At 38.5% G+C, this 27,415-nt stretch overlaps 2 protein-coding genes across 5 annotated transcripts; one reads left to right on the forward strand and one right to left on the reverse strand.

The window, feature by feature from the left end:
• Positions 1–3,280: 3,280 nt before the first annotated feature.
• Positions 3,281–12,431, reverse strand: prss59 (serine protease 59, putative). Of its 3 annotated transcripts, XM_079481288.1 has the most exons (10): positions 12,385–12,431; positions 12,124–12,238; positions 11,138–11,319; positions 10,537–10,769; positions 8,669–8,804; positions 6,563–6,677; positions 4,427–4,628; positions 4,047–4,137; positions 3,757–3,956; positions 3,281–3,668 (listed from the first exon to the last, which is right to left on the reverse strand). In XM_079481288.1, exons 3-10 carry the CDS (start codon positions 11,266–11,268, stop codon positions 3,559–3,561), a joined length of 1,218 nt encoding a protein of 405 aa, XP_079337414.1. In that variant the 5' UTR covers positions 11,269–11,319; positions 12,124–12,238; positions 12,385–12,431; the 3' UTR covers positions 3,281–3,558. The 3 variants fall into 3 exon arrangements, with proteins under 3 accessions (XP_079337414.1, XP_079337412.1, XP_079337413.1); XM_079481286.1 differs by lacking the exon at positions 12,385–12,431 and having other exon boundaries at positions 12,124–12,378; XM_079481287.1 differs by lacking the exon at positions 12,385–12,431 and having other exon boundaries at positions 12,092–12,346.
• Positions 12,432–18,565: 6,134 nt separating this feature from the next.
• On the forward strand, positions 18,566–26,710 carry LOC306908472 (calpain-9-like). 2 transcript variants are annotated; one of them, XM_079481362.1, is made up of 20 exons: positions 18,566–19,124; positions 20,507–20,576; positions 20,879–20,997; positions 21,077–21,210; positions 21,322–21,493; positions 22,010–22,081; positions 22,531–22,622; positions 22,750–22,824; positions 22,937–23,076; positions 23,154–23,299; positions 23,408–23,613; positions 24,168–24,210; positions 24,312–24,386; positions 24,469–24,529; positions 24,734–24,798; positions 25,058–25,126; positions 25,550–25,628; positions 25,851–25,967; positions 26,153–26,211; positions 26,415–26,710. In XM_079481362.1, exons 1-20 carry the CDS (start codon positions 18,900–18,902, stop codon positions 26,439–26,441), a joined length of 2,046 nt encoding a protein of 681 aa, XP_079337488.1. In that variant the 5' UTR covers positions 18,566–18,899; the 3' UTR covers positions 26,442–26,710. The 2 variants fall into 2 exon arrangements, 1 of the variants encoding a protein (XP_079337488.1); XR_013788009.1 differs by lacking the exons at positions 24,734–24,798; positions 25,058–25,126 and having other exon boundaries at positions 18,783–19,124.
• Positions 26,711–27,415: the final 705 nt, after the last annotated feature.

The raw sequence follows: 27,415 nt of genomic DNA on the forward strand, positions 1-27,415 counted from the left end.
AACAATGGCATTTACGGAAAACATTCTAGGCCAGTTTAATAATTATATCAAACATTTCCCAGTCAGGCATCCTACTAGCAAGAGCATTTTATTTCTTTAAACTCACCTGACTGAATTTATATTTCATTTTCAGCTGCTGCCATGCTGTTTTATTAGCAAAAGGATTGCACCTTCATGAAAAAGTTTGTAGGTGAGACAGAGAGAGACACAGAGAGACAGAGAGAGACAACACTGACACAACACACACAAACTGACACAACACTGACACAACACTGACACAACACTGACACAACACTGACACAACACTGACACAACACTGACACAACACTGACACAACACTGACACAACACTGACACAACACTGACACAACACTGACACAACACTGACACAACACTGACACAACACTGACACAACACTGACACAACACTGACACAACACTGACACAACACTGACACAACACTGACACAACACTGACACAACACTGACACAACACTGACACAACACTGACACAACACTGACACAACACTGACACAACACTGACACAACACTGACACAACACTGACACAACACTGACACAACACTGACACAACACTGACACAACACTGACACAACACTGACACAACACTGACACAACACTGACACAACACTGACACAACACTGACACAACACTGACACAACACTGACACAACACTGACACAACACTGACACAACACTGACACAACACTGACACAACACTGACACAACACTGACACAACACTGACACAACACTGACACAACACTGACACAACACTGACACTTATGACAGGATCCTGTCACTTTCACTAAGAACTTTTGTCAATACTTCACACTTTTATGTCTATATTTATGTGTACATATTGTTTCTTATATAGGATACTCTTATTTTATTTGATACAGAATGTTTATATTTAATTCTCCTGCTTTGGCAATGTAAAACACTTTTTTATCATGCCAATAAAGCTTTTTGAATCTTGAATCTTGAGAGAGACAAAGAGAGAGACAGAGAGAGAGACAGAGAGAGATTTTTGTCTTAAGACAAAACCCGCTAATTTAAATTACACCTTATGGATAACAAAGCATTTACTATATCATGTTGGAATATTCTGAGGTCATCTGCTTTTGGTCTAAAAAGCAAAAACATAGACTTTACCTCAGAAACCAAAAACTCAGACATTATCATCCTACAGGAGACATGGAGCAGAGGAGACAGACCCACGGGTCGCCCTACAAACTACAGAGAATTCATCCTCCCGTCCACCAAACTACCGGGAGTCACACAAGGCAGAGACTCAGGCGGAATGCTGATCTGGCATAAGTCCGATCTCGCCAACTTAATAAAAACTATTAAAACGGGCCTGTTCTATACATGGTTGGAAATAAACAAGGCCCTTACTTCTACAGAGAAAAATATCTTCCTGTGCGCAACCTACATCCCGCCTGCAGAGTCACCGTACTTCATCGAAGACAGCTTCACAACCCTAGAAGGAGAAATCAACTACTTCCAGTCACAGGGCAATGTTCTGATCTGCGGCGACCTGAATGCCAGGACCGGTGAAGAATCAGACACACTTCACTCCCAGGGAGACAAACACATTCCAGGAGCAGATGTCTTTCCTCCACCTACGCAAACAAAAAGACTCAACTATGACAAAACTACAAACAAAAAACGGATTACAACTTCTCCATCTGTGTCGTACACTGGGTCTAAACTTAACACTGAGGCATCAAATCAAATTAAACTCCATAGCCTTAAACACGCATACAGATGGAAACAAAATAGTGACGATATATACCAAAGCGTAATATGTGTACCAAAAATTCAAAACCTACTTAATAAATTCCTAGATACGCCATTTCCACACAATAACGAAGGCGTAAACTTAGCAGTAGACAGAATTAACAAAATATTTACAATATCTGCAACACTAGCCAACCTAAAATCAACAAATACGAAAACAAAAAAGAGACCTGCCAATGAGAAATGGTTCGACAATGAGTGTTAAAACCTTAGAAAAGTAAGAATTCTGTCAAATCAGAAACACAGAGATGCGGATAATGTAAACACATGCCAACTCTACCATGAAAAACTTAAAGAATATAAAGACACCCTAAGGACAAAAAAAGAAACAAGATATACAAAATCAGCTAAAAGCAATTGAACAATCTCTAGAAACTAACCGCTTCTGGGAACATTGGAACGCACTTAATAAATCTCACCATGAAGAACTACCCATTCAGAACAGAGATGTATGGATAAACCACTTCTCTAACCTCTTTAGTAATATAACCAACAACCACAAACAAACTACCCTTGACAACAAACTAAGCACCCTAGAATCAACTATTAAAGACTAACAAAGCTTTGCAATACCAACAATAAAATTAAGCAAATGACATTTAAATTTTTCCTTCATGGTATACATACAACCAAGAATAAAATCCTGCTTTGTGAAACGAACCTCAAAAGATTCAAAAAGACAGGGAGGGAGAGAGAGAGAGAGAGAGAGAGAGAGAGAGACGGTTTCAACAAAATGAATATAAAAGTGATTGACAATTAAACTCATGCATTGACACATAAAGCTATTTTCTCCCACGCCGACTCTCTCTTGCTGCTGCTGCGTTGCTCTTCTTTCTAAAAATGTGAACATATTCGCTGTATGCTTGTAACAGTACCTCCAAATTGACTGCCGAGAAATAAACGGAGTGCTTTTTGTCACGTGCCGTTGCCATGATGAATCCTGCTATCTTTGATCAATTGATGATGGCTTTTAAAACTTTTGTTACAAGTTTATAGCACCGACGTGAAGGGACGAAGATTTTCAAGAATAAACAAACAATCTGCCGTCAAACGTACACAGAAGTAGGTTTTCCATGTAATTAAGACATTTCAGGCTGTTCGATCATGTGATGGATTAAAAACGCATTTTAGCTTGGTGGGCATTTAATCTTGCATTTCCTTCCAAAACAAAGGCATTTAATCTAGCATTTTCCTTCCAAAACAAAGGCATTCAATCTTGCATTTTCCTTCCAAAACAAAGGCATTCAATCTCGCATTTTCCTTCCAAAACAAAGGCATTTCTTTAAAACAAAGTAATTGTTTCTGTTCTTATTTTGTAAAAACTTTAAAATAATTTGAACGCAGTAACTTGTCCTGCCTCTTAAAGTACATAATTTTTTGTTGATGTCATATAGGATGCAGAAAACAATGATAACTAATAGGCAAATGTTCATTTATTAATTTCAAAAACACACATCCTCAAACTCTCAAAATCAGCTTTATTGAGAAATTTCTGTTTCAAAATATACAAAGATGATTCAAGGAAAAGCATTCATTTACAATTTTATAAACATATATTACATAAAAACTGATTGTGAAATCAGAAAAGATTTCTAAAGAAAGAAAATCCCTGTGCATTGCATTAATACCATGACACGTCCGAGCCAGTGGAAAAAGATACCTGATTGGTCATTACATGTTACATGACGTGCCAGTCATCATGTATCTGATTGGCTGCTTCGATTGTCCGCGTCGATTGTCCATCACTCGGCCAGCCACTTTTGGAGCAGGAGGAAGACGTGGTCCCGTGCCAGAACCAGCTGAGGAAGGTCTTCTGTTCGGGCTGGGTACATGTTAGCACAATGAGCCGTACCTAAGACAAAAATAAAAACTGTCAAAAAAAGAGAGAAATAATATTTTTAACAGTGTGAAAGAGGTCATACAAAGGTTTGACATCTGACCTTTGATGAAGACTGCAGGAAGGTCATCCGTAATGTCCTTTGTCACTCCGAGAGCATGCCAGGGATCAATCGAACCATTGGGGAAAACAATCCGTGTGGTTCTGATGTCATATCCTCCATATTCCTCATTGGTCTGCTGAACTATGTCATCCAATGAGGTGCTCAGATTGTATATGTCAGCACACTGCTGTAGGTAATATCTAAAGTAAGAGACAAAGGTGAAGATACCACAGAGAGGTGCGTAGAAAGGAAGATTTAAAAACTTTACACGACACATTTCGCACACTCACTGTAAGGGGAATCCGCTGAAGGGCTGGTTTGGTGAATCTGTGCTTTGATAAAATCCAAATTCAGTGCAAGTCTGATACACCCACTGCCGCCCTAAACGTGCAAACATAAATTAAATGTTTTTATTTTAAGATTACTAGGACTGTGATTCAATTTTATTCTCTTGCTTTTGGGGTAAAGTATGACAGAAATCTCTTCAAAACATCCACTTAATAAAAATACATATACCAGCTCATGAACGGATGAGAGGTGAAGAGAGGAAAACATAAAACACAAATGGCTGGGATTGAGAACGTGACACCCAGAAACGCACTTCTCCTAAACAAAGCCGATAAAGCTCTAAAATGAAAAGCAAGAGTGTACGTAAACAGGAAACACACACCTCCTCCAGCCGCTGGGCCACTCCAGCTGGTGTTACTCATTTCCTGAATGTAGTTTTTGTACTGGACGTCAGTGCAAGACTGAGAGAACGTCTTCTGCATCAGACGGGCCAGTGCCGCATAACGGTCGTACGGATTGCCCAGAGATGAGTCCAACATCATACCACACAACACTTTAATGGTGATGTTTGTGCCCACAACACCCTGAAGCACACAAACACACGTCTAAATGAAAGTACATTGAAGATGATTTCATATTTTAAAGCTGTGGTCTAAAATAAAAGAAATTACATTTTCAAAATAAAAATAGTTTATCATTTTAATGTTTAAAGGGGATGTGCAATTGTGTTTCATGCATGTGTGCGCACGTGCTTTAGTTTCGCCCCCGCACGCATCATATGTTTTAGGAAATAATGGTTCAGCTGTATCTGTCTTTTATAAATGTGATCAAACTAAAGACTCTCCGGATATTTGCAGAGTACAAAACTATTCTGTAAGTACGCAATGCATATGCAGATATAATAAAAACTTTTTTCTATGCATTTTCTAGGCTTGCATACATTGCGAAAAAGAAACACAGATCCGGATTCACACAGATCCGGAAAGCGTTTTCGGGTGCCAAAACGCAAGTTTGTTGGCCAAAATGCATAAAGGGAACCCGGTGTATAGAGAGGTGTATAGCTTAATGCGTTGTAATAGCCTTACACTACTAATATTTGTCGTTAGAAACACATGAAATATTTTAAATAAAAAAAAACTAAATGTAATAAAAATTTTAACCTAAGGAGGCCGCCATGTCCTTCTTTGATGATGTAAAATGGTTGCACGCAGATAGGCAGCCGAATTAAAAACGGACACATGAATCAGTTCTTCAGTAAATATAAGGTTCTGTAGGATAATATAGGGAAGTAGGGAAGGCGGGACGAGAGCCGTGAGATATACAGGACCGGTGCGCGCACAGCTGATTCCAACTGTCACTCACGCCACCGGCCCCGCCTCACGGCTCTCGTCCTTCCTTCCTCACCACAACATATATATAAAAAATGGTCAAATAAGAAAGAAAGAAAATAAAGACGCTATTTGGTGTATTGTAACAATACAAACAGGCATATTAATAACCAAAATAATGTCTTATAATGTTTTAGCCATTATACATTATTGCAACCATCGGACATCACAGATTTTGACGGGAAAGAAAAATGGTGGCCTCCAAGTAAAAATATCTGTTCAAAGTTTATACTATGGTGACAGTTACACTGTTTTTTATTTCACAATTATGAAGTCAATGCCATTGTTCATATACTAAGCCATACATCGCTCTATACCCAAGGACCCTTATAAAACCTTTTTTTCCTCGCACTTTCAGTCCTGAGACTATTATCAGTCAACACTAAAAAACAAAAGGCAATTCAGCACGTAGACGGTGAGCTGTCAGAACCAGAGGATAAATTATCCAGAACATTCCGAGATTGGTCTCTGATTACAGAGAGACACCTCTTCATCTAAATTCCACTTGAACGTTCAATACCTGTCCGGATCGAGCCAGGAGTGAGCGTGTGTTCACAAACCGCATGTGCATTAACCTGGAACAAGAATTCACTGGTATGTGAACAGAGTTGTGAATTTCTGCCTGCTCTGTTTATGGATTAACATGTTTTTTCAGAGATTGAACGGATTATTCACAGATAATGGCTGAATCTCGAACAGTTTCCAGCCATGAGGAATAGCGAAGCTATTATTTTGTAGTTTAGGCAAGAAACAGCTACTTTTAATCCAGTTTATCTAGTAGATAAGCACCGTTTCTCAGTACGACTGAAAGTGTTAAACAGATCCAGATGCGTTCATAAATCCACAAATGATATTTTCCCGCTTTCGTTCTCTCTTTCATGGAGTTCACATCATTCTCTCTTCTCTGAAAGTGGATGTAACTCAATCCTTCACTTCTAAAAGCTTCTACTGTTCTGAACCGCAGCGGCTTATTTGTAATTTGACTCAAAACTGCCCGATAACACATGAGCGGCGTTCATTTAACAGTTCACTCTGGTGAAATCAATAAACTAAATGTAGTTTATATTATGCAGTGGTACTTTTGATGTGAACAGATCTTTTTTTTGCACATCCGTGTCTGTCACACAAACCTCAAACGCTCTGTTATCCTCATTGTATTGCACCACATCCATGAAATTTCCAGCCAGAGACTCCAAAAGATATGCAGAGTCCATCTTAGACTGAATCTGTAACTTAGAGCACAGCCTAAGAAAGAAAAAGTGAGAGAGGGACTGTGTAAACGGCAACTATTCAGACATGCTCTGTTATTTACACAGTACATCATTTGCAGAGAAACACACACTCTCTACTTCAAACATTCAACCGTATGACTCCGCCCACACTCTTAATGACATCATCAAGGGTGGGCAGATTGTTTACTTAAGAACAGCGCTATATTCTCCCAAAAGCGATCTGTGTTAGAGGGGGAATAAATATGTGAAAACAAAAAATATGCACTATACTGTACATAGTATAAGAATTTTCTGCATGCACGGAATACCTGGAATGACGTCATGCAAAAATGATGCATACTGAAGAGTATGCAGTATGAATGTATTTCATTCTCAACATAGTCAGGCATTATAGCAGCAGAAGGGCTGCAGGCTGGATGAAGGACAAATAGGTTTTCTTTCTGTGGGCCGAGATCAGACTGGTGACCTTGGTCCATATCAGTGTTATAAAGCGCAGGCGGCATTCCAGGATATCAGAATTCCATCAAACACACAAACTCTAAGCCGAACGGAACTAAGAAGGGCACTGAGACCAGGATAGTCAAGGTCCAGTAGCTGGAACTCCAACAGAAAAGACCTTTTGAGTTCTTCCGAAAAACGCACACACATTCATCATACGCACTCTCGTGTTCCCAGGCTATTACAAACTCCTGTAATTACCCCATTTCAGGTTCAATTAAACATTATTAAAATGGTTGACCCACATAACTCACTCAAATGTCCCTATTACGTACGATTTAAAGGGGTCATATGGCACGAATACATGTTTTTTGTGTGTTATAAGTTGCCCATGCATGTATTAGGCACGTAAAATTTAAAAAATGTCGGAACAAAAGATGCATTCTATCTAAAAGCGAATGCTCACCCAGACCTGTCTGAAACGCCTCGTGTAACCACACCCCCACAAATCTACGTCAGTTCGTGGTATGATTTGACTAAGACCGCCCAAATGTTTACGCAAGTAAGGTGGCCATACCTATCAGTACAACTGCTTTGGAACCTGACGTTCCACATATGGTAAGAGGCGTTACATTTCTGTCACACGCTCGCAGTATTCAACCAATCACTACGCACTGGTCAACTGGCCAATCACAGCACACCTCGCTTTTCAGAGCGATGAGCTTAGTAAAAAATCAGCTCGTTTCAGAGAGACGGGGCAAAGAGGAGATACAAACATGCACGGTATGTGGAAAACACAGCGTTTTTAAACCATTAAACGTGTATACACATTGCATTACATCTTAAACAAACGATAATATTCATTTTAGCCGTGTTATATGATCCCTTTTAGAGTGCATGTTATTCTAATGTTTGTTCTAATGAATCAAAATGTAATAATTTTCTGTCTATTAAATTACTTTTCTACTGACATAAGCATGGCCATGTGGGGGATTATTATATTAAAAAAGAGATTAGATTGGATATAATTAAATGGGATGTATGCAGAGTTTAGACAGCATTTTTATAAATGACACCAAAATTATTCCTCACCATAACGCACACTTCATAGTGACACGTGCGAGCCTCGACCAAAACAGGGACTAAACGTGATTCAGCAACATCGTGTTGACAAATGAGTGCACATCAACACTGCAAACTTTGATGTTCATGGCAAAAATGTCCAAATTAAATCTTTCATATACAAATCTGTCTGCACGCTTTCCAAACCCTAGAAAGTTGGGCTTGTTTTTAAAGATTTAAAACCTAAAAAATTTACATTAATTCATGAAAATGTACACATAGCTCATTTAGTATTGTCCTGGCTAGAGGATCACAGTCCAATTGGATGCCAGCACATGAAACATTCACTGAATATTTCGCATGAAAATATCACAGATGTTAGATGCGTTATGAATGCTGTTATGCCGTAATTCATAAATAAAAGTAATTAAGTAAGATAACATTTACATAAGTACTAAAGCATTAAGCTTCCTTACACTGTATACTTGTACAGGTGTGCATTACCTGAAATCTTCGGTGATGTTATCGTAGGTTTTTGGGTCCTGGAGTCGCGCTACCAACGTGTCTGATGCTTTCTTCACTAGCAGGGGGCACTCCGGATTCTCTTCTGCCAGCGATCTCCACACCACCTCCAAATACTCTTAAACCACAGAGGAAGATACAATTTTGAAATTTCAATACACGATAACATAAAATACATTTGTTAAATACATTTATAAAGAAAATGTGTTTTGGAGACTGTGGGCAGTGATCCGTCACAAAGGAACTCCAGTGACCTTCAATTTCCATGTTGAGGTTATTTCATAATTTCTTTTCGTTCCCAATAATGTAGAAAAGTAATAGCACAACCCTGTTGTCATTTGTTGAATTACTTAGGATAAAAAAAAATCACTAACCCCAAGTATGCACTACAGTAATTCTTTGGGGGAGAGAATCCGAGACGAATAAATGAGACAAGAGAGGATGAGAGGTTATTGTTCTGAAGCAAGAATGATCTAAGCACCGTGCATACAAAGAAATCCTGTGTGAAAGAGCCCAGTGCCAGCTACACTATCTACTGTCTGCCGAGCGATGCTTGACTCGAGCCAGAACATTACTGCAGAGCAGTGCACCGTCCAAGAACCACACACGCTTTAGACTCACTAGACAAACATGGAGTCATCCTGGGCCAAATCATGTCTCACCACAAACATGGAGAGGTTGAGATGTCAAAAACACACGTATTTTCCCTTCGGCTGTAGACTCACACAGAGTCTTTTGTCTCTCACAATGAGAGGGTTGGAGAGACAGTCGCTCATCTACGTAATTAACCCGCTATTTATTTTTATAGTTCCGTACTGTTATAAAAATGACCCATACAGACATAATAACCTCCTACAGGAGACCATGGGCTCTGTGTGTGTGTGTGTGTGTCAGCACAAGGTCAATGTTCAAAGTTGTTCTGTTGTCATGGTGACATCTGGCTGTGATCCTCAGGGATTGAAAGAACGCAAGACTGGAAGAAATATAGAGAGCAAAAACGAGAGAGAGAGGAGAGAGGGAGAGGAGAGAGGGAGAGGAGAGAGGAGAGAGGGAGAGGGAGAGGGAGAGGGAGAGGGAGAGGGAGAGGGAGAGGGAGAGGGAGAGGGAGAGGGAGAGGGAGAGGGAGAGGGAGAGGGAGAGGGAGAGGGAGAGGGAGAGGGAGAGGGAGAGGGAGAGGGAGAGGGAGAGAAAGAAAAGATTGTGAGAAAGAAAGAATGTTTCATAGGCCAACAGTGTTGTTTTTTTTTACATTTGTTTTGTATTTCGATTTTATTGTCCTATTAAAGGAATAGTTCACCCGAAAATAAAATTCTGTCATCATTTCCTCACCTTCGAGTTGTTCCAAACCTGTATACATTTCTTTGTTCTGATGAACACAGAGAAAGATATTTGGAAGAATGCTTATAAGTAGACAGATTTTGCCCCCATTGACTCCCATAGTAGGAAGAAAATACAATGGTAATCAAAAGTGCCCCAGAACTGTTTGCTGACCTACATTCTCCAGTGTCTTCTATTGTGTTCAACAGAACAAAAAAAATTATTCCTACTACGGGAGTCAATGGGGGGCAAATTTAGTTTGGCAACAAGCATTCTACCAAATATCTTTCTATGTGTTCATCAGAACAAAGACATTTATACACATTTGGAACAACTCGAAGGCGAGTAAATGATAACAAAATTTTCATCTTTGGGTGAACAATATTTAAGTCCTTTAATATTATTTTAAAAAGTGATTTTACCATGGGTAAAGTAGATAAATAAGAGATCATATTTTCTTTTCATTCTGACTAACAATGGTAAACATGCTGGTTTTCTTTTTTATCACTGCGACTGTGTGCGCATGAGATCACCTGGAAAGTTGACTGTAGCGTGTACTGGTGCGCTTGTCGCCACTGCTGCGTGGACCAAATGTGGGTACTTCAGACGGAACCAGGCAGCAAGGGATCCTGGGTAGGAGCCCCCAAATGCAACCCACTTGCTGTTAGTCAGACCTCGCACTGCTGCTGTGACCGTGCGAAAGTGTGCGAGATCAGCCAATGCCTGCCGACTGCTGAGAAACTCTAGATTGGCATTGCTCAGGTTCCTGATAACACAAAACCTTTTGTTCATAATTGTTTAATTATAAGAATAGATTTAGGTGTCGAGTCTTTAATCTTAAGGCTTTGTGTTTGTAGTTTCGCATCTCAATTGAACAGGTAGATTTCATATAGGATGGATAGACAGATTAAATCAAATTTTAATGGATTCTAAATTTAAATGTTTTTACGGATTGTATAGTTTAGGTGTGTGCCACAGAGGTTAACGCCTGGGTTCAACAGCCAGACAGTTGCTCTGGTTTTCTCACCCCAAAAATCTGTCACCATTTATGTTCAAACCAGTGTAACTAAAGTACAAATGTGATTTGTGTGTCTAGCACCATCTGGTGTTGATAACCCTGAATGACCCACTCACTCTGTCGGGTGACTCTTCCCATAGAAGCGATGCTCCAGTAACAAACACAGAGCCCCCAATTTCTGAGCGTACAGCAGCCAGGTCCCATACTGCATCCAGGCGGGGTTTGCAGGACCCTCACCTCCGATCATCAGAAACACCGGACCACCAGGTCTATAGAAACTGTCATTTATGAAATATCTCTGGAGAAGGAACAAAAAACTTTTATGAACTTGACCTTGCACCGGTTTATTGTCACGCCTGATAGCACACATACATCTGGCTTACGTCTATTTGACATCTGCATTAACATCTGCAAGACATATGTTTGCTCGTCTGCGATACGTCTCGGAGATGTCTGCTGTCAGCCGTCATATAGACACCTTGAAGATGTCTTTAAGATGTTTAGGATTTAGAATGGAGGAACAACAGCTCTTTCTAAGATGTTTAGCAGATGTTTTTACGCAGCAGATGTTTCCAGATCTTTCAAAGACGTATTACAGGCGTTCAGACGTCTACGAGACGTATTGCAGATGTCAAATAGACGTAAACCAGCTGGATTGTGCAATCTGGGACATGATTTGACTGCTTTGCTGGATCAATTTAAGATTTACACGATACTGGAGAAACATAAAAATACACATGTGTTATGCTAGCCCAGTTTTATATTATGCATTAGTCTACTATACAGTGTTGCTGTATTTCCTGAAGTTACAGTAAAAGGACAGACAGCCATAGAGAAAGAGAGGAAGTGTATGAAGAAAGAGGAATAAACAAAGACCCTTATGAAGATCAATCATGGTTTTACTACAGTGACCTCAGCTTAGCTAAAGTATTTGAAGTAAAACCATAGTAATGTCGTAGTTATTGCACTTTAACGGTAATTAAAAACTATGGTTATACTCTTCCCTAGTGCTGTAGCAAAATATAATTTTTCATATATGTATTTCAGTGTAGATGAATTTGTTGCATTACCGTCTGCAATAGTTATGCTTGCATCGCAGTACCTGTTTCCAGACTCGAGCGTCAGCTCCGTTGAAATGATCCAGTCTCTGGATAAACCACTGATCCGCTACTGTGGCTTCAGAAACACGCGCATGACTCTCGTATCTGTACACTCGGCTACACAGAACAGTGCGTGAAAAACACGACAAAATAAACACAGTTAAGAGAATCGATGGGTTTTTCTGAAACCTGTTACACTCCAAAGCCATTTTGAAATAGAAATGTGTCATGTGATCATGTGCTTAATCATGTGATTTACTCGCCTGCATTACGAATCCTACTACAGCCAGTTCCTATTTCCTGAGTCCTTGGCGAACGTCCAATAGAACTGTTCTTTTCATGAATATTAATTATGTAAACATGTACTTTTGATTCAGTATTCTGATAAATATTAAGTATCGAATAAGTATTATGTATAAATGTAGAGGATAATGCAATGTAAGTCGCTTTGGATAAAAGTATTTTTTAAAACATTTAGTCTGCCAAATGCGTAAATGTGAATTGGGGACGATACAACCCTTCTTAAATTCACACACTACGTCGTTGAGTGCATAGTGCATAGTTTAAGTGCATAGATATGTAATTTGGAACACAGCTTAGGAATTTTCAATGGTGTTCTGGAAGCATCTAGTACACAAATTCAACATAAATGACAAGACAAATGATAAAAGAGATAATATGTAAACTGCACGATTATTCGAAAAGAAACAGCACGCGATTTACAAGTATATAAGTCACAGTTTTATTTTGAAGAAATCAACAAAAGCAGAGGACAAAACACATAGTGTTTAAACATATTCTTTTTCTGTTGCACATATAATTTTTCAATTGCACATATAATTTTTCTATTGCACATTTAATTTTTCTATTGCACATATCATTTTTCTATTGCACATATTCTTTTCTCTGTTGCACATATAATTGTCCTATTGCACATATTATTTTTCTATTGCACATATTCTTTTTTTCTGTTGCACATATATTTTCTGTTGCACATATTTTTTTCTGTTGCACATATTCTTTTTCTGTTGCACATATTATTGTTCTGCTGCACATATTATTTTTCTATTGCACATATTATTTTTCTATTGCACATATTCTTTTTCTGTTGCACATTAAACTAGTTGGGTCCCACCTAATTTGGCACCATATCTTGGGAAAACCGGGCACTTCCTTGTAGAAAGCCCAAAGTCCATGCCTGTCTGCAGACACAAAAATATTAAACACTAGCCATTAGAGCAGTGAAAACATCAACAACCATTACATTAAGATCTGAAACCTCAGAGACAAGCTGAAATCAAATGTAACATTGATAGTGACATGTGCAGGTGTTTTGGCATCTAGAGGTACATACTTCAGTCCTGAGGGGTCTCCTCGGCGCCGCCTTTGGTGGGCGCGGTTGAACAAGTTTAGATGGTTGGAAACTCGGCAGATGTGGAAGTGACACTGCAAACAAGCCAGAACAAGACAATTCAATACAATTTTGTCTTTTTGCAGAAGTGGGCATTAGACTTGAGGTGAAGCCTTAAGATCATTTGAAGTTCTGTGATGTAAAAGGTCTAGTCATAGTATGTGACCTACAGTTTGTGAAGCTTTTTCACCTCTGGAAGTCTCCAGACCTGAATGCAGCAGTCGAGGGCGCAAAGGCTCAAGTTGAGGGAGCAAAGGCTCAAGCTGAGGGCGCCCTCTATTGGACACTTGAGGAAGCTTCAACTGCAGAAGCACAATGCTTGCTTACTGCATACAATGTCCCTCATAGGCATTTTACAATTTTGCTAATTCAGTTTAGAACTGCATTAAAATAACCTTCATGTTACCTTTAGCCTAATAAAGCAGTCGTTAATAATGCAACATTGAGTGTTAATACTGTTAAACATCCTCATCTGCGTTCAAATCCATTCACATCTTACCTTTCGCGCGGCCTCTTTTCTCCTCCACAGGTCCGCGGCAGGCGGAGGAATTATGTCTTCTCTCTTTGCTAAGTTCATAACAATAAATCAATCAATAAAAAGACATTTTCAGGTGTAAAGTTTGATTGAAGGCATTTCATGCACACACACACAGTCTATAGCGCACACTTACGTGGATTTTTGCGAAGGAGAGGAAGTCGCACTCCCAGACAACATAAGCCTCTGAAAGTAGTCAAAAGATTCAAATAGAGACTCCATCACGTATGTTGTTCATTGTGTCTAGAATGATACTTTACCTGGACTCGTCCAGTCTGAGGTGACCCGGGCCAGTCAAATATCTCTGTCTTTTATCCATTTCATCAAATTAATGGAGGAAATTGAAGTCGTCAAATAGCTTAAGACACTGATCAAGTCTACTAGAGTGAGTAGAAAAGTGACAATGTTTGTCAAAGTTAAAAAATGCCGTAACCACGGTTACAGGTTACAAATGTTTTTATTGTTTAAGTGAACTTTTGCCTTGTATTTCTACCTTAAATTGTTTATATTTTCCTCATCTTTTTTACATCTTTTTTTAATGGTGCACGTTTAAATTTCTCAAATGTTTATATACGTGTGTTTATATGGGTAGCTGTCGTCAAAACGCAAAATTCAGAAAACAAACTGTTAATATCACATTGTTTTATGTTATCAATAATTATGTGTATCATCTAAAATTATAAATAGAAGAGAGAAAATAAGAGAGCGATATATTTGTACTTTCTCCCCAAATTGTTGACGTCACATTGATACATTTGCATATTAGTCTGTCACCTACCCATACACAAGAAGACCGGGGCTAGTTGTCACAAGAGATGTAGGCTGTGTAAAATCAGTGCTTTTGTAAGTGACTTTTGAACACAATTTAAATTCAGACTGTCAAATATTTTTGGGGTTAAATTTAATTCTTAAAGTAAAATCCTGATATCATGTATCATGCTGGACAAACACAATAAAACACACAAGATATAAAACATGCTAATAGTATAAAATACTTTAAGTTTATAGTTATTTAAAAATGTATACATTTTATTTGTAAAATAATATGTATAGTGAAAAATAATTATACAGTGAAATAATATACAAATAATACTGACAAATTATCAAATAAAGTTGTTATGTTAGGAACTGTGATTTAAACTTATACAATACATATTTATTGAAGTTCTACAAACATTTTAAAATAAAAACAGTAATTTTACAGAACATGTGCAAGGCTGCGGGCAAAAATACATCAAAATGTATTTTAAAATAATATATTAACTTCCGTAATTTTAAGTGTATCAAAATAAACTACTGTATTTTAAAAATACTACAAAATTCTTTTACAAGGGAGCATGACATGTCTTCACAAACCCTTCATCAACTGGCCTATTGGATCTATCCCTTCATCATTACATTGATTCTGTGGATTAAGTAAACAATGTTTGATAGCAACAGCTTTTCTCTGCCCAAGTCATGCAATAAATCTGACATATGCCACCAGTCAAAGATTGCAAAAATGAAACAAAATGCACAGAAAAGTACAGTTCACATCTATGTGATCTTCGACGTTTGGATGAAAGACTTCATCTCAAAACATCTGTCCATGTCTCAGATTGAGATTGGAATCAGTTATTTTTCATCTATCACTAATTATAAATTTCTTATCATCTCTTTTACTGTAAGCTGCTGTTGTTGCAGAAGACAAGGTTTTATACTATATTTAGGGTTTGGAACGTTAGGTCTTAATTTTTGTCATACTGTGTAAAAAGACAAATTATAAAAGAGATAAAGACATTAACCTAATACAATAAAAATATGCATATGTAAACTAGGGATGCACGATTAATCGAATAGAAACAGCACGCGATTTGGCTGCGATTGTTTAATGCGCAGTTTGTCAGTGAAGTAGCCTATGGTTAACCACAGAAGAAGAACCACGCGTATAACCAGGAAATGGCGTCTTCCTATCTACATCTGCCGTCTTTCTATCACTGTTATTCAAAACTGCTCAGGTATTTTCATGATAATAAAGTATATTTATAATGATGATGTTTGACGGGTGTTGCTTTTTTTAAATGCACGTTATAAGCGGCTCTAACGCAAAGTACTTTGAGCTGGAGCAGCATTTCATGCGTTAACATGTACAGGCAGAATGTTGACCGCTGCTTTTAAGACCATCATCTGAATTCTGTTGCTTCTGTTTATTTTTCACGACGTCTTTGTAGACAGCGTTGAAACGATATAGGTTCTCTGAGTGTCATGTCACTTAAAACCTGTATATGACTTTTCTGTGAAACGCAAAAGAAGATATTTTGAGAAATGTCCCGGTATTTATTTTTCGTCCATATAATGGATGTCAATGGAATCTAATGTTGTTTGGTTAATAACTTTAAAGGTTGACCAGTCCTGCGTTCTGATAACGTATTGAGGCTTCACGCAGTTGAGTGGAAAGCTGCAGTTATAGATGCTGAATTTGAAAGGAACACTGACATAGTTTTGTCTGCTGCATTAAGAGCGGCAGGTGTATATAGTCAAAGCAAATATTGTGTATACATTGCATTAAGAGGGCAAGGAAGCTGACTTGTTGTTTTAAACAACGTTACATGGCACATACAGTAGCAAAGTTTTTCAGTGCATGTTTGTCCACACAAAAGCTCATATCTTAAGAGTTCACTGCAGTTTGTGTTCACCTGAATAGGACGTGGTTCTCTTTGATCTGATGATATCACTTCATGTTTATGCTCATTCCTGTTTTTCATTCTGATTGTTATCAAACCTGTTTTTTATAAATCTTTAGGGGAGTGTTTCAAACACCAGCTATTTAATATGGGGAGGTATGACGTACGTCAACTAGTTCAGAAATGCTCAAGGTCCTTTACATTCAACTTGTGAAACAGCACCGTGACTAATCTCCAAAATAACACATGAATACACAGCCGATGCAAATTCATAAACAGACTTCAGGTTCTGTTTGACTGCTGGTGTTCACATGTAGCAGCTCATACATCTCCAGGCCATTTAAAAAAAACGCTCTGTTGCAGCTATTCATGTCTTTATGTGAAATGCGTTTGTTGATTTACTCATCATTTGAAAGTCACTTTGCATGAAAACCTTTGCTAATCATAACTGAAGCAACTCTGATGTTCTCACGTGTGGTTTTATTGGAACAAGTATAATCTGTACTCATGCGTTTTATTTTTAAATTAATAAACACACTACCAAAAGATGGTACAATAATTTCAACCAAAATATTGTTTTCAGATTAATATTTCTATTGAAATGAACTAAATTTATTGATAATTTGAGATTAAAACAGAACAGATGGAAACGCTAAATGTTGGTCTGAATTACATACTGAGTTTCTAAAATAACGTTTGTTTAAACTGAAACAAACATGACAGCGTACTGAAACGCATTCAACACTATGAGTTTCTGTGTGTTTGCAGTCCACTCTCAAAACGGTTCCTGAACGGTTCTTTGTTGACTTGTTTAGTTACATAAAAACCTTATATTCACAGTTCTTTGTAGTGGAAAAAATGGTTCTCCAGACTATAGTAACATAAAAATATGTTTCCCCCTTTTTCCCAAAACTTTTCAATCTGACAGAGACATGTTGTAAACATCTCAAAGAAATAATTGAAGCATTGTGGCATTAGTTATCTTAAAGAGATTTCCAGGTATAGAGAGATGTATGGCTTATATCAACAGTGGCATTTACTTTAAAATGTGTGAAAATGTGTAACTGTCACAGTATTCATGACCTTTGAAATTATATTTTAACTCTGAGGCTGCCATTTTGCGTCAAAATACTTGACATCAAATGGTTGCACTTGCAACCTAAACCTTGTTCTATTAACGCTACGGCAGATGCAATTTCCATATATCTAAATATGTCAAACATAAGATCAGATATATAAATACACAGGTGACGCTATGCCCTCTTGACACAAGCCAGCCTTGCCTGCCATAAAAGTATTCTGTAGATGCGAATGTCTCCCCCCGTGATGCAATGACCGAAAGAGAAGCCATCAACATCAAACACTCAAATGCATTTTATAATAGCTAAAATATATTGTATATAATAAATTCGCAATGATTTTTTGGTTATTGATATGTATGTTTGAATCTTTTCCGACCAACAATAAAATGTATGAAAAAAGACCAAACAGCTTTTTTATTTTCTATTTTATTAATGTAGCATTGAATTCGATTATTTGATGCGTTTCTATGGACAAATGCTAGTAGCCAACTGCAAGGATACTGCAACGTATTAAGCATCTCTCTTCACCTGTGTATTCTTTTAAGGGCCCCCAAAAATCATGCAAAATATAGGCTAGTGTGTTATTTGTTTTGATTTGAGCTGTATCTCGACAGCCTTTGGCATTTGCTTTTCTGCTCATCCAGTTCTTTGATCATAATAAAACAATACAAACGTGACCTTAGGGAACGGCTCTTTGTTGAAAGGGGCGTGTTTGCAAAAAGGGCGTGCGTGCGTGCTTGCGTGCGTGTTTACATCCAACATTTGAAAGTAACACCTATGACCGTCTACATTGTGCGCTGCATTCAGCTGCACTAAGATCAACAGTTCAATTTGAACGTAAAAAGGCAGAAACATTTCTGTGAGGGTTTAGTTATAGCAGGGGATAGAACATATTATAAGGTCAGTATAAAAACAGTAGAAGTCTATAATAAAATGAAAATGTGAAAGATTGTGTACAGATAAGAGCAGGGGGCGGAGCTAAGCGCAGGTAAGAGACTCGAGACGTGGAATTGACCCTCATAACTCCCACTTGAATCGCGCAGTTGAGCTCCGAAATACAGTCTATCCGTCCATACAGTCGTGCGCAATGAAATCGTTTCAGAAGCAGTTTGAGTTTAAATACGAAACCCAATCGACAGTGAGGGGAAGATCGAGCTCGTCTGAATCTTATCTGAATGTTTGGGAGCGCGCGAGGAGCTCGACACTCGAGTTTCCCCCCGGAATCCCACTGCAGGATGGACTCTACGTGGACTCAAACTTTTATTTCCAGCACATGAACATTTTCCCGGACGTGGTTTGGAAACGACCGAAGGTAAATTGATATCTCATAAGACACGTCACAGACTTTTCTCGTCAGATTGACCTAAAATGATCGACAGTTCTAGTCTCGTTTGCTTCTATTTCTATTTGTATATATCCACAGTTAATATGAAAATATGACAAGAAATTTGAGTTTACATGTAAGCTCGAATATAAATGACTGACTTCAAACACTGACTAAAAATCAGGCTAGTTAACCAGAAAAGTGAATTCAGTTGTGTTTGCAGATGTGGATATTTTAGTTATTGTATGGCAAGCCGAATTAGCTTAAAGTGCCCACAGCGTTACTCGTCGTAATAGCATTTTTACTAGTAATAATTAAATTAGAGAACTCTATAATCATAATTATTGCTAGGTAAAATAAAATTAGAGAATTCTATAATCATAATTATTGCTTGTTAAAATTAAATTAGAGAATTCTATAATCATAATTATTGCTAGTTAAAATTAAATTAGAGAATTCTTTAATCATAATTATTGCTAGGAAAAATAAATTAGAGAATTCTATAATCATAATTATTGCTAGGTAAAATGAAATTAGAGAGCTCTATAATTAAAATTCTTACAAGTAATAAATGCATTAGAGAGCTCTGTAATTAAAAAAGAATGGAAATCAATGGAGATATATGACTAGTATCTGAATTATAGAGCTCTCTTATTGTAATTGTTACTAGTAAAAATTGAATTAAAGAGCTCTCTTATTATAATTCTTACTAGTAAAATTCGAAATCGAGTGCGCTCTAATCGTAATTGTTACTATTAAAATTGAGTTATAGAGCTCTGTAATTGTAATTGTTACTTGTAAAAATTATTGAGTTATAGAGCTCTCTAATTTAATTCTTACCAGTAAAAATGCAATTACGACGAGTAACGATGGGGACAATTTAAAGTAATTTGGCTTGCCATAGTTATTGAGCAGATGGACATACCACAGGATATGCCGGAGCACATATCTGCACAAATTCCTCAGAGGAAAACTCAGAATGTTGTAAATTCTGTTCCTTCAGCATGTTTTAAAAAGGCTTCTTCCCTCGCATCTTGACTTGGATACAAGTTCTGCATTGGTTCCTTAATTCAGCAAAAACCAAACACATTTTTGACTGTATTCTAGAGTGTATATGGATCTTTGGAGATTTAAGGAGTTCTTGGTGTTACATTTTAATTGAATGTATTAGTTTCTAGGTGCCAAAAGCATTTGAAATAGTGTATGTTTTAGATTGCGATCAAACGTTTGATAGGATGTATTTTAAAATCACCACAATTTTTCAACAATTTTGGATCTTATTTGTGATAATACCAGAGCATGTGTTTCCCACAGAAGAAAGAGAGTTTTTTTTACGGCATTTAAGTATGGTTTTCTTGTCTCACCTGCAGGAGTTCTGCGAGTCTCCTCAGTTTATTGTGGATGGAGCCACACGTTTGGACATCTGCCAAGGATATCTGAGTGAGATTTGCTATAGTCATGAATCATTTAACTCATTTATAATCCAGATTGACAATCTACAGGTGCTTCAGGTTCAATTGGTTCATAAAAGCAGCTGAGGTATCAGACCCATGAGATATTTCATACAGCCGTGCTTGTCCTGGTGTGCTGTGAAAAATAATACGAAAAAGAAACATTCTGTTTATTTTTGTTAACTATTTTGGTACTGTTTTGAGTCTCTTGGGTCCTGAAGCCAACCATGTTCGGAGCCGATGGAAATTCTTAAGCAGAGAGCGTTATTGTGTCTTATTGTTGTGTCACAGATGACTGCTGGTTCTTGGCGGCGGTGGCGTCCCTCTCTCTATATCCGTCTCTAATGGAACTTGTCGTCCCGCCCGGTCAAAGCTTTCAGCAGGGATACAATGGCTGCTTCTCCTTTCAGGTTTGTGTCGCATGAAAGCAAACGGTGTGAAGATGATCTTGAAGTTCATACGGGGTAACAGGTGCGTTTGTGTCTGTAGTTTTGGCAGTATGGCGAGTGGTGTAAGGTTCAAGTGGACGACCGTTTGCCCATGCGTGACGGTCAGCTGATGTTTCTGAAGTCTTCGGACAAAAACGAGTTCTGGAGCTCATTGCTGGAAAAAGCCTATGCCAAGTCAGTGATAACACGAGGGACATTAAAATGCATATCAACAGCCTTTATTTGTTGTGTGTTGACTGCATTATCTTGACCTCGTCTCTCTCTATCTCTCTCTGTCTGTCTCAGGCTGAAGGGTGGATACACCGCTCTGAACATGGGTTTTCCTCATGAGGCGATGGCAGACATGACCGGTGGGATTACAGAAGTCTTCACAGTGGGGTCTCTGCCACGGGATCTGGGTTCTTTCTTAAATTGCCTGCTGCAGAAAGGAGCTCTCATCAACTGTGCCAACTCTCAGGTGTACTGTCTCTTTAAGATGCTTAATTAAAGGGAAAATCACCCAAAATGAAAACTGACTTAAGAGCAAAAAAATTACCCCAAACAGCATCAAAATGCTGCTTAATATAAGAGTTTGGTTCCAAAATGAGATAATCAAAAATGATGTTTTTTGTTGTGCAGTCCATTTAATATCAATCAAATTGCAGTTGATTTGTTTTGATTTGAGCCGTAATAACTAAAATAATTAATCATTCTTGTTTTAGAAGAACACAATAGAGATCTATCGCCTCTCTCTGTCATACGTGTTTTCACAACGTGAAGCGAATCAATTGTCATTCATAAATACTATTTAGAGTCCATATGTTGGAAATTAAGGCAATATTTGGTTCAGATATCCTGGTGACATTATGAGTAAAGGGTGCAGATGTATGTCGTGCATGTCTTCATGTTTGTCCTTGTTGTGGTCTTACGAAAATGATTTTAACGGTGTTCTAAGAAAGCCAGATTCCTCACCTACTATCTTTGTGTCTTGTAGGGTGCTCTTGAGAAAAGCAATGGCTTCGGGATTCTGTTTAGACATGCCTATTCTGTCACAGGTCTGGAGACGGTAAGAGAAATATTTTACCTATTTCACTCCCTCCCTCCCCATCTTTACACCCATAACTCCAGCAGAGGGAGGCATATAATAAAAAAAACTCAGGGTGTGTGTGATCTCAAATGTATACTACTGTTTCTAAGTACTGTGCAGTATGTATACTATACAGTGCATAGTATGTTTTTTTTCTATAGAATAGCTAATGCGGATGCTAAAATGAGCTCTATACGACAAAGCACACTGCTGTATCCCACGATGCATTGTGCTTGATTCATGGACTTCCATTTCCCGTTGTGTCAAATTCATTTTGTAATCATTTGACTGTCAGCTATATTTATTGGGCTTTTGGGGGCTTTATTTTTTAGAGAACTGAGTTTGTGTGCTTGGCGCTCTCTACTGGACAATATCACACTGCAGTGTCTCCTTCAATCACTGAGGAATGTTTGATTTGTGTGTTTCAGATACAAGCTAAAACTGGTCCCGTTGAGCTGGTGCGGGTTTACAACCCGTGGGGTAAAACTGAGTGGGAGGGGCCCTGGAGTGACAAATCTGGGTATTTAATACACACTTGTATGTGTTTGTGCATATGTGTGTCTTTGTTGATTTGTTTGTTTCTGGGTATTCCTGTTTTAGTTGTATCTTTGTATGTGTTTGTATTGAGGTTGTGTATTTGTGTGTAGGATCGAGTGGCTAACGGTGAACAAAGAAGAGCAGAACCGAGTGCAGAGAATCAATCTGGATGATGGGGAGTTTTGGTGAGCCGAGCTCATCGCTTATTGGCTGATTCATACGTGGGCCGTTTACATGTGGTTTTCACAACCTTGTCTTCTCCATCTCTCTCTCTCTCTCTCTCTTTCTTTTCATCAGGATGGCTCTGTCAGATTTCCGGCACAACTTTGACATCATGGAGGTGTGTCACCTGAGCGATGACACGTTGAGTGCAGACGGAGCCATCAAGCGGCCTTGGCACTGCACATTGTATCACGGAAAATGGATTCCTTTTCATGGTACATGACCACACGTATGTGCAGATACAAAAACTAACATAAACACATATCATTAATATGTGTGTGTGTGTGCGCAGATCCGCCGCAGTACAAGCTCACGCTGCTGGAGGAGGACGATGACCCCAGTGACCCCGAGCTAACGTGCTCTTTCCTGTTGGCGCTCATGCAAAAACAGACTCGTAAGAGTGGACAGCTGCTCTCTGTTGGTTTGCTGATATACAAGGTACATGTGTGTATTTGTTATTGTTTTTTATATACAGTATTATTATTATTATCTCAGATGGCGCACACACATGATGCTCTTAAAAATGTAAAGTGTGTGTGTGATCAGGTGGGATCTGAGGGCGAGTTTGTGTCCTCTCGGGATCTGTCTTACATGAGACCAGTGATCAAGCACAGTGATGAGCAGCGGCGGGAGGTCGTGCTGCGCGAACGCCTGGCACCGGGTCATTACATCATCATTCCTGCCACCTCAGAGGCCAATAGGACGGGAGAATTTCTCCTGAGAGTTCTGACGGAAAAAGGAAACTTCACCGTGTAGGAGACGTTCACTATCACATCTCTGTAGTCTCAGTGAGATTGAATGGAAAGCATTGAGAAAAATCTCAATTGTTTTGTCTAGACATCAAAAGCTTTGCTTAAGTCGCATCTGTGTTTCACATATTTCTCCTGAGAAAAATGGCACTCAGAAATGGCACAAATGTCTCTGTCATTAGAGTTTCAGAAGAGATCAACATTGTGTCAAACTGAGATCAAAATGGGCAAGTCTGCAAAGTCAATATTATTGAAGATATCAATATGAAGTCAAACATTTCTCATCAAGTTTACTCGGATACATTTCTACCTCCATAGTCTTCACGTGTTTCAACAATTACACTCTCTTTTGATTCTCTTTTATTTCTCATGAGATGTTGATACTTAAATGAAACACAAAGATTACTCCATCCAATTTCCTGAGCAATGAAAGCGCAACATCTGAGCCATTTCTTATGGTTTAGTTCGTTTTTCAGCATCATAAGCTGGATCAGGATTTAAAATTGAAAGTGAACGGTTTGCCGACAGTAAATGTTGATGAATGTGTGTTTTTGCAGGCCTGTTAAGAAACCTTTAACAGACGTGATCTCACCCTCAGAGGTAAAATAATGAATTAATATGGCATCACTGTTTTGATTATTTATTTTGATCATGATGATATTTCATTTCGTGTTTCAAATCTTTTCTTTATTTGTATGCAGCCCATGTCTCCACGTCTGCCAGGACTCCCGTCGATTACTGAAGCTAAAGATCTCTTCATGAAACACTCTACCAAGGTAAAACATATCAGCTTCACATGTAATGCCTAATTTGCACATATCCAGTATATGTTTATAGTTTGTACATGTGTGTCTGTAGGGACCTGTTTGTAGGCCGCCGGATCTTTATAACCTGCTGACGGAAGCTATTGCGAAGGGAGGTGAGAAGTGTGTTTTTCCTATCTGTACTGTTTTTCAGTAGATTTGCATGTTAACGCATGAAGCCGTTGGCGAGAGAAGTCAGGTTTACAGTTCCGCTTACAGTATTTGTATTATCACAGCGAGAAGTGATGAAAACGTGACAGGACGTGAAGCGCTAACCGTTGAGGAAGTTTCATGACAGTTTCTTTTTTCTTTTGGGTCAGTCTTTGCAGGCAGTGAGAAAAAATTGAGTTTGGAGATCTGCAAGAGCTTTGTGGTGCTCATGGACGTATCCTGCACGCTATGTCATAACAAGTGTACTTGTCACTATGGCATCACAGTGTTAATTTCACAGAAAATTATTAGGTTTGCTCCCTCAGATCAAACTTTTTATAGTTTTACACGGTGTCAATAAACATTTAAAGGGATAGTTTAGAATAAATCCAGTGTCCTATCTCAGTTGCATGAGGTGTGTGGGTGTGCTGGTTTATGGTGCGTTTGAACACATTGGGTGGAGATCGGTATGTCGCCTTAACTGCACCAATCAGAGCAAAGGAACGGGTCACCTCGACTGGATGGAATTCCAGGCATTGTGGGAAAAACTCAGCAAGTGGACGGTGAGGATGTTTCTCTGTTTGAAAAATTAAAGTATGTATTACCATGGTAAGGTATAAAGAGTGGGTTTTGCCACAGGATGTTAAAACACTGTGGTGTTGTGTGTTGAGTAAACACAAAGCCATTGCTTCACCTTTGACTTCTGACCTGTTTACTGCTCTGCTGTGAGTTTGTCCCAAACACTGACCCGATGGAAGAAAAATGCAATACATATTTCTTTATATGCACACATTTTTTCAAAAGCTCTTACAAGGATTATATCAGACAGACAACAATGCAAATGATTGTTTGATTCAAATTTATTTCCATTTTGCCATTTACTTTTGCATTACATTTGACAGTAAATACTGAGAAGTGAAGAACAGACGAATAAGAATAAGAAAAGATTGTGCCACTATCTGCCCTTCTGTCTGTTTGTTTTCTAGGATATTTTCATGGCATTCGACAAAAATAAGAATCACACGCTGGAGTACCAAGAAATCCCACAGGCTCTGACAGCAGCAGGTGAAACTGACACATTCATATAAATGCATGCGCGCGCGCACACACACACACACAATGACATAACGGTTCATTTCAGCACGCACACACACACAGTTAATTCCTTCATACTCAATGTCATACACACCATATCAGGCTAATGAATCTGTTTTTGAACACACCTAGCTGTCAGACGTCGGTTCATTCGTGTGTTGTGTTTCTCTGTGATTGTCTGCTCTGGTCTAGGCATAAAGGTGGATGATTTCATTCTGCAGCTGATCAGCCTGCGTTACACAGAGCCAGATCTGACCGTCAGTTTCCCAGGATTCCTCTTCCTGCTCCTCAAACTGGACTGCATGCTTAGTAAGAGAGCAAACACACATCACAGAAAACACTAACTGCACAACTGTAAAAAAAATGGTAATGTGACAAAATGACAAAAAAGTGGCATTCATTTGATAAAAGATAAACAAACAATGCAAACTGATTCATGATTGAGATGAAATGTTTTTGGTAGCTGTAGGTGTATTTGTGTTTGTCTTTTTCAGGTAAGTTTCGCTCCTTTGATGTCGTGGGGGCGGGAATGGTTACAATCAACTGCCGACAGGTAAAAAAAACTTGATGTGAACCCTCAACACAAACACACTCACATTTAATCCTTTAAAGCTCTTTGATGTGTGTAATCCAGCGCTTATAATTCTTCATAAGTGATTATGTGACATGATAACAGAGTTTTGAAGCTGAACAGATGTATCGTATGTCAAATGTGATCTTTAAAATATTCATGACATCTTTCCTTTTGATTTGTAGTTCTTGACTATGACCATGTACAACTGAACTCATACCAGCTGTGGGACTCTCGCGTGGAGCTAGTTTACACAACATCTTCATCTGTTCTTGTTCCGGCCCCCTGAAGGCTCCGACTATTACCCCTAGTTTACATGTCAGGGTCTACAGTATATCACACAGCAGATGAAAGACACATCATGAATGTGCTTCACTGAATCATTTTACTATGAAAATGAGCGTCCTCAACATTTTTCTTAACATTTATTTTTGCATGTTGATATCAGTTTTTATTGCTTCAGATTAAATTTATTGCTTCAGATGTGTTTCCCTCCTCGATTGTTTCGGTGGCTTGATCTGTTCATATGAGTCCTTTTTCACATCATATATGACTGAAAATTATGGCGAACGATACATTCCAGCTCAGGGGAAGCAACGAAATACATAGGGTACTGATTCCAAAGTATCAGATATTTACTTACTTAGGGCAGTGTTTCTCAACACCAGTCCCAGTCCTTTTCGCATGTGTATACACGATTTAAGGTTCAAAAACGCTGTATTTTCCACCTACCGTGTATGTTTGTATCTCCTCTTTGCTCCGCCTATCTGAAACGCACAGATTTTTTACAAAACTCATGGCTCTGAAAAGCGAGGTACGCCTCTTACCATTTTTGGAACATCAGCTTGCAAAGCAATGGTACTGATAGGTACGCCCACCTTACTTGCGCATACATTTGGGCGGTCTTAGTCAAATCATAACACGAACTGATGTAGATTTTTGGGGGTGTGGTTACACAAGGCGTAACAGGCAAGGTCTCATTCGCTTTCTGATAGAATGCATCTTTTATTCCGACACTTAAATTTTACGTGTTTAATACATGTTGCATGGCCCAACTTATAACACACCAAAGAGACAGAAAACACATATTTACGCCACATGACCCCTTTAAGTAACACAAAGCCCAAATCCCCTTCATCTTTCATCGCAATGGGTTAAACCAAAGAAAAGCCTATATATCCGATGT

This window comes from Barbatula barbatula (assembly GCF_947034865.1).
Source record: "Barbatula barbatula genome assembly, chromosome: 19".
NCBI lineage: Eukaryota > Metazoa > Chordata > Actinopteri > Cypriniformes > Nemacheilidae > Barbatula > Barbatula barbatula.

Coding starts and splice junctions, on each gene's coding strand:
- prss59 (XM_079481286.1), bottom strand. CDS start 12,351: ATGACACATTTCTATTTCAAAATGGCTTTGGAGTGTAACAGGTTTCAG. Junction 4,629..6,562: donor AGGATAACAGAGCGTTTGAG/GTTTGTGTGACA, acceptor TGTGTGCTTCAG/GGTGTTGTGGGCACAAACAT. Junction 3,669..3,756: donor TCCTGCAGTCTTCATCAAAG/GTCAGATGTCAA, acceptor TTTTTGTCTTAG/GTACGGCTCATTGTGCTAAC.
- LOC306908472 (XM_079481362.1), top strand. CDS start 18,900: ATGAAATCGTTTCAGAAGCAGTTTGAGTTTAAATACGAAACCCAATCG. Junction 23,300..23,407: donor TTGGTTTGCTGATATACAAG/GTACATGTGTGT, acceptor GTGTGTGATCAG/GTGGGATCTGAGGGCGAGTT. Junction 25,127..25,549: donor AAAAACTCAGCAAGTGGACG/GTGAGGATGTTT, acceptor TTTGTTTTCTAG/GATATTTTCATGGCATTCGA.